The sequence below is a fragment of the Quercus suber genome, unplaced genomic scaffold (assembly GCF_002906115.3).
Source record: "Quercus suber isolate HL8 unplaced genomic scaffold, Cork oak 2.0 scaffold_59, whole genome shotgun sequence".
Lineage (NCBI taxonomy): Eukaryota > Viridiplantae > Streptophyta > Magnoliopsida > Fagales > Fagaceae > Quercus > Quercus suber.
Genome location: NW_027069524.1, coordinates 270396 through 277345, shown reverse-complemented (window position 1 = coordinate 277345; position 6950 = coordinate 270396). Strand labels below are relative to the sequence as shown.

At 32.4% G+C, this 6950-nt stretch overlaps 1 protein-coding gene across 1 annotated transcript; it reads right to left on the bottom strand.

The window, feature by feature from the left end:
* Positions 1-1162: 1162 nt before the first annotated feature.
* On the bottom strand, positions 1163-4207 carry LOC112025728 (protein TIFY 9). The gene is made up of 6 exons (XM_024058414.2): positions 3838-4207; positions 3631-3787; positions 3441-3528; positions 3200-3323; positions 2767-2824; positions 1163-1623 (listed from the first exon to the last, which is right to left on the bottom strand). The coding sequence occupies exons 1-6, from the start codon at positions 3956-3958 to the stop codon at positions 1587-1589; spliced, it is 585 nt and encodes a 194-aa protein (XP_023914182.1). The 5' UTR covers positions 3959-4207; the 3' UTR covers positions 1163-1586.
* Between the last annotated feature and the right edge of the window lie 2743 nt (positions 4208-6950).

Genomic DNA, 6950 nt, shown 5'->3' with positions numbered 1-6950 from the left:
ATATACCTAAAGTAAATGTGATTCTCCTTTCCTCTTACAAATCTATGAAAAGTTAAAGTACATATATGCTACTCATATAATACGTGTACAAATGTTAAATTGAAAGAGATTTGGAAAAAGAAAAGTCGAAGTTCTGTTTTGTTAAACGATTTAGACGTTTTTCTTTGTGGTAAAAATCTAATTTTTTTCCTCTACATTTTGGCCATGTTTTTAATTTGATTCTTAAGTTTTTCGACTCACAGCAGAGATCCTACTGTGGATTCGAATATCAAGACCACTTTTATGATGGGTACCGACCCCACCTGCACCTCCACGCCCTTTCCAGTCATTTTCAGATATCACTACGGCGATGACCCATTTTTAAGAGCCTGTTTAGCTACACTTTGTTGCTCTTATGTGTTGGAGGAGTGTTGCTTGTAAGCCTCTCATGTGTCTGATTATATATACTACTATGTGGCGTGACGTTTGGTACAGGGTAATGTTTTAAGATTCCTAAGAATGTTTAAAGATTTCCATGTTTGGTTGCAAATCATGCTAGGGAATCAGATGCCAGAGGAATCTGGATTTCTTCCTTAAACCCCTCTCAGTGAGAATGTAGATTGACAATTTTTACCCTTTTTTTTAAATGACTTAGTAGTTCACATTCAAATCTAAGGATAAAATTGAAAAAATAAATAATTTATTTAAAATTTTTGAAAATAAACCAAACATAGGAATAGCTACATTCTTAGGAATGTGATTCCTAGGAATCACATTCCTAGAAATCTGGATGCCAGAAGTAATGTGGATTCTCCCGTACCAAACGTCACATTATGGTATTAGGAAATTCTCGTTTTGATCTCTTGGTAAAGATAGGAATGAGAAATTCTGTTCATGATATTCCCATAACTGAAATTTGTATCATTTTGCTATTTGCTGCCTAAAGAAATTTTCATCCAAACAAAAATACAATCCGGGGAGAAAGAAAAGTCAACTGATCCTTAATTATATTGGGCATCAAGGACACACGATGCACGTGGTAGCTGGTACAAGTACAACTTATAAACCATTCTTAAAAGAAAGAGACAAATTGAATAAAATATTCTACGAAATTCAATTCAACAAAATAAATAATACAGGAAGGTATAAATTAAAGAAAAAGGAGGTTAGTAGTAGAGAGATGTGAAAGCAACAGCAATTAGAACATTATAATAAATAAACGAATAGCTTCAATTTCAAATCCGCATGGAAGACCAAAGGAGAGTTCGGAGAAATTGCCAAAAGCTTAGAAGGAAAGAAAGAAATACTATTCAGTACACCCATAACTAAAACGTGAACCACCTAAAAGCGGTCCCTTGCTTAAGTAAAGCTAATTCTAAAGCCAGTAGTACCATTCTGTCCAAGCAAGTAAAAAAAGGCTACTACAATAGTAAGCTGAAATCCTTGAAGGACAGAAGGACAAAAGTATTCTAAAACTACTGTTTTACATATATATATATATATATTATATGTGCGGTTCATCTTCTTCTTCTTCTTCTTATATAATTTCAATTTGGTCTGCATTTGATGGATAGCTCCTTCCTTTGGTCTTCTAAAAACGCGTATTATTAGGCGTAGCAACTGTAAGGTGAAACAGAAGTCAGCCTGCACACAAAAGAATCAAAACCGCGTGTTAAATTTTGAAATAGCATAATACTATTAAGCTAAATTGCTTATCCTGTGGGAAAGTGAGATAATATGACTTTCAAACATTCGTGGAAAATGTTTTTGTTTTTACACGCATAAAACATTTCAAGTCGGTACAGCAAACCCAGTCAAAAAGCGCGTGCATTTTCAATTGCTTTCTGTCTTTCGGTGCATTTTTAATGTATCAGGACCAAATAGTTAATGAGACCCAACAGCTCCCTCGTCTAGCTAAGCTTCGTAGCAATGCCAATAGTTTTAATTTTTTTTCTTTTTTGGCTAAACAACACCACCTCACCACCAAATACATTAGCTCAAATTTCCTATGGGATTCAAAGAGGATTTAAATAAAAAAATTAAAAAAAATATAGTGAGGGGGATGTACTTGAACCATTTTTTGATAACTTTTGGTGGAAGTCCATGTTATTCACCCCCAATTTTTAATCCCTTTTTTTTTTTTTTTGGTTAAGTACCCAATTTTTAATCTCATTATTATTGATGGAAAGAGGATTTTATTATAGAAATTATTTTTGGAATTACAATGGAAATGATTAAATTACAATTTTTTAAAAAAAGTTACTAAGATATACGATCTAATTTCATAGAGGTGAGAGATGTTAATAATAGAAAAGAAATCAACCATAATCTATGACATGATATGAGTAAATCTACTAAATCTATCCAAATCTCAACAGACGATATGATATCCCTTTAGGTAGAAGATATGGAGAGGTCAATCATGGCTTCTAATCAATCTTTCCTCTCCTCATTAGCGCATGGATCAAACTAACTAACAATCCCTTGAAATCTATCTAACAAAATCCACTTTAAACCATAATATTTATATTTTGAGAAATTTTATGTCCTCAACATTTTTACAACAAATCTTAAGTTGTAGATTATTACTTAGGAAAAAAAAAAGTAATTTTAATTATGATTTAAAATTAAAACCTTATAGTTTTCAAAAAAAAAATAAAAAATTAAAACCTTATACTTTACTCTATTTTTTCCTAGCAGTCCGGAACTTTTTTCCTCCAAAAAAAACTAAACAGTGTAAAGCCGAAAAATAAAAATAAAAATAAAAGTAAAAGGATGTGTTTTTACCTCTCCTTGCGCTTCTCTAAGAATCTTTGCAACGACTTTCGTCGCGCAATTGGCAGATCTGCAAATAACATTCAACAATAATTACCTCACTTGGAAGAAAAATGATAATCCTATAACTTTATGTGTTATGATTTGAAACCTTGCCTACCATCCACTCTTAGATACCAAAAAAAATAGAAACTAGCAGCACTTCATCAAAATTTAACTTTATTCCAAAATTACACATATATTCCACAGTAATAATAAACCCCTTAGCTTAGATTTTATTCCATAAAAAATAAAAAATAAAAAATTAATTCCATTTCTGAAATCATCAGCGTTAAAAAAAAAAAAAAAAAACCTATTTTAGCACACTACTTATTAATACACCATTTAATAAACCCCATATTCTTGATACGTAAGGAAAGGTAAAAATAGATTAGCTGAAACTAACCTCCATTGAGTGTTTGGAGTAGTTGTTGTTCTTGGTCGCTTGAAGGAACTGCAATTTTTGAGTCCAATGTACTTTCAATAGCTTTCGAGGTTCCATCCACAGCAAACTTCAAAATAGTCTCCGCCTAATCAAATCATGCAAATTTTTGTGTCATTATTAAATTATCAATACCAAATTAGAAACAACGCCAGCTGGGCTAGCGAGCTAGTACTGAATTAAGAATTACTTGAACAAAACAAACCTTGTCTCGAGGCACATCGAAAATGGAGACAGTACCATTGTAAAATATAGTCAAAGGAGCTGAATCTGAAAGGTTCTCCGAACTAGGCCTGAATTTCAACATAACAAATTATTTTCAGTACAAATATAAACAATTTTTTCAAAATTTTTCTTTTTGTAATTTCAAAGAATGAAAATTGTGAATTTAGTACCTGAGTGTAGGAGCAGAACAGACAGGCAAAACAGGGAAGAGAATTTGCTCTCTGTTTGGACTCGAGGGCACTGAACCTGAGCCATTGTTCACCGAACCAGACCCAATCACAGATTTCAGAACCTCAGGGTTAATCTTCGAAATGGCACTCTGCATTCCTGTCAAAACCCAAAACCCAAAAAAAAAAAAAAAAAATAATGGAACAAACCTCGAATGCTTCTCTGGCGATCGAGAAACTTTTGGAACTGGGATTTGGAGGAAGAGGAAGAAGAGGAAGAACTCTCTTTTTCCATTCCAAAAAAGTCAAGCTCAACGGTTGCCTTTGCCATAATTTCTCAAATTTTTTTCTTTCTTTCTGAGTTAATGTTGGGGAATGGTAAGGAACTTAAACGCTAAGGCGGGATGTTGAAGAAAGAGAAGTTTATATAAAAAAAAATAAAGAACAGGAGAGACAGAGAGAGGTAGCTACAATAAAGAGGCGTTGAAGAAAGGCACGAGGTTCATGAGATTTTGAAACAAACGTGAGAGAGAGAATCTTATGTTGTGTTGTGTCGAGACTTGAGAGCGGTAGATAAAAGCTTGCTAAAATATTGGCACACGTCTTCCACGAGGTGTCGTCAATAAAAGAGGCAGGCTCCGACTAATAATTACTACATTATAATAATTGAGTCGGATTAATATATGCTTTTAAATCACATATTAATTATTTATTTAAGGCATATGTTAGTAAATTTCATAATAATTTATTATAACGTAAGATAATAGTAATATCACATAAAAAATTATAATTTTTTCATAATTAATTTTTTAATGTTAAATTGTAATTAGTTGTTTATTATTTTTATATAATTTTTTTTTATATAACTTAGTTTTTTAGGTAAATAATTGTAACAAAAATTGTAGTATTTTATGTACTCATATAACTTTTTTTATATTTATTTATTTATTATTATTTATGGTAAACGCCCTGTACGCAAGTTTCAGTTGTGTCGTTGGTCTTTTTCATGTTTGGGCTGTACTCGTGATCGACTTGACTTGTTCGTTGGGTTAGCATAATTTTGTTGAATATTATTATGAATAAAAGTAATACTAAAAACACAATAATTTCTGTGGGATACAGAAATTAAAACCTGCCCTTACAATTTCTATAATATTTTTTATACTATAATTAAGTAACAATAATCCAATAATCTCTATAATATTTTTCAGAATAATTAAGTTAGCAAATTTATTTGAGTTCTTTAATTACTATAATTTTTTAAGACTTTTATAAATAAATAAAAAAATTAGACAGTTTTTTTCACAATTCACATGATAAAATGTGAAGAGTTGTTTATCACTAATACATAAATCCATTAATTTTTGTCTACTACTTACAATCAATCACATGGCACGTGAATTATGTTTACATATTTTATTAGTTTATATTGATTCTCGAGCTCTTTTACTATTAGTTTATATTGATTCTCGAGCTCTCACCATGTTATCACTTTATCATCTATTATTAACGGGGCAATGTTAGCTGGCACCATAAAATGCGTGTTAAGGAATTGTTTTATGTCAATTTTTTTTACTTTATGTTAGATGTTTTATCAGTTGTATAGGTTGTGAAGTCAATGAAACCAACAATGAAATCAATTTTTTTTAAATTTCATTTATCACTTTAGTATTTTCAACTCCTTTTACTAATTCATGCCAATTTTTTAATTTTTTTTATTAACTACATTCCATAATAATTCATTCTTAAAGAGCACCTTAACTGGCTTGTTAACATTTCATAATAAACTTGACATTTCAAAAATTGTGAACTATTTTGTGAGAGGATAAAAACTAAAAAGTGTGAAAAGATAAAAACTGAAGACAGATGTTAATAAATTCCAAGATAAAAATGTGTGTTTTTTATGGTTCGAGTAACATTATTGTGAGTTTGAAGTTATCTATTATTGTTTGCTTTTGGGAAAGCGGGATTAATGGGATTGTTTGACAAATTTGCCCATTTATGGTTTGAAGCATTATTTTGGTATGCAGCGTACTGTCGGCCTGCTCGTTTGCCTTTTCTACATGCCATGTTCAGCAAAGGGACAGAAACTTCCCAGTTTTGTCCAATTCCTTTTGGCTTTTTGAATGGTCTCCTGCTTTTACTTATTCCTCCTCTGGTCTGCTCTTTTTGGTCCGAGTCTTTTAGGTATTTTAACAATATGAATCACAGGTCTATAGAGTACTTGACTTATTCTTTTATTTATATTATTCATTTGCGTAAATTACTCAATTTCTACAATTTAAAAAAAAAAAAACCTTTTTGGCTTTCTGAAATTTGGAATAAAGAGTGTTGTTTTTAAAGTTTTGGAGTATACAACAAGAAATTGAGAGGGAGCGCAAATGCTTTGGCTTTTGAACAATCTTGACTACGCTTCTCAATTCATAAATTCAATATTCTCGTATATTTAGAATAAAAAACATGCAGGCTGAAAATTAGGTAAAACCATTAATACAGTTGTCTTCGTCCTTCTACAGACATGTATCATTTTCACAGTTTGTTTCAGAAGAAGAATATTTTCATTAGATGCCAAAATTCTTGTATGTAATAGGGTTAGAGCATCTTGTGCTAAATGTGCCAAATGCCAAATATTTGGCACATTTGGCACACCAAACACCAAAAATCCATTTTATTAGATGTGCCAAATCTCATAAGATTTGCCACATGTGAACAGTATCGTTATAAATTTGCAACGGTATGAACGAAGAATGGTATATGGGTTAATAATTTTTTATTCTCTTTTCTCTCTCCTCTCTCTTCACTTTATTCATTTCTCTTCTCTCTCACCTCTGTTCTCTCTCATCGGTTCCCCCTCACCGATTCCCTCTTTTCTCTTGACATTTGGTGAGATTTTTTTTCTTCTTTAATTTAAGATCAGTTTGACGGTGGCCATTATCACCGGAGGTGCAAGCGGCATGGGCGAGGCTCGCGAGTTCGCCACTCACGGCGCACAAGCCATCGTCATTGCCGACGTCCAAGACGAGAAGGGCCATCGTCATCATCACGATGTTATCGTCATTGTCATTGCTCTCCAATCTCGCCAATCTCTCTCTCTCTCTCTCTCTCTCTCTTTTGGTGGTTGGTTGTTTTGATTGTTGTTGGTTGGCTGATTTTGGTTGATGGTGGTAGGTTGATTGGGTTGTGGGTGTGAGATTAGGGATGGGTATGAGATTTGGGATGGTCTCAAATCGGGTTGTGGGTTGTAGGTGTGAGATTTGTGGCTATGTAGTGCTTGTTTGAGTTTTTTTTTTTTTTTGGGTGGTAGCAGTGGCTGATATTGGTGG

Coding starts and splice junctions, on each gene's coding strand:
- LOC112025728 (XM_024058414.2), bottom strand. CDS start 3,958: ATGGCAAAGGCAACCGTTGAGCTTGACTTTTTTGGAATGGAAAAAGAG. Junction 3,529..3,630: donor TGTTCTGCTCCTACACTCAG/GTACTAAATTCA, acceptor GTTGAAATTCAG/GCCTAGTTCGGAGAACCTTT. Junction 1,624..2,766: donor TTAGAGAAGCGCAAGGAGAG/GTAAAAACACAT, acceptor TTTTGTGTGCAG/GCTGACTTCTGTTTCACCTT.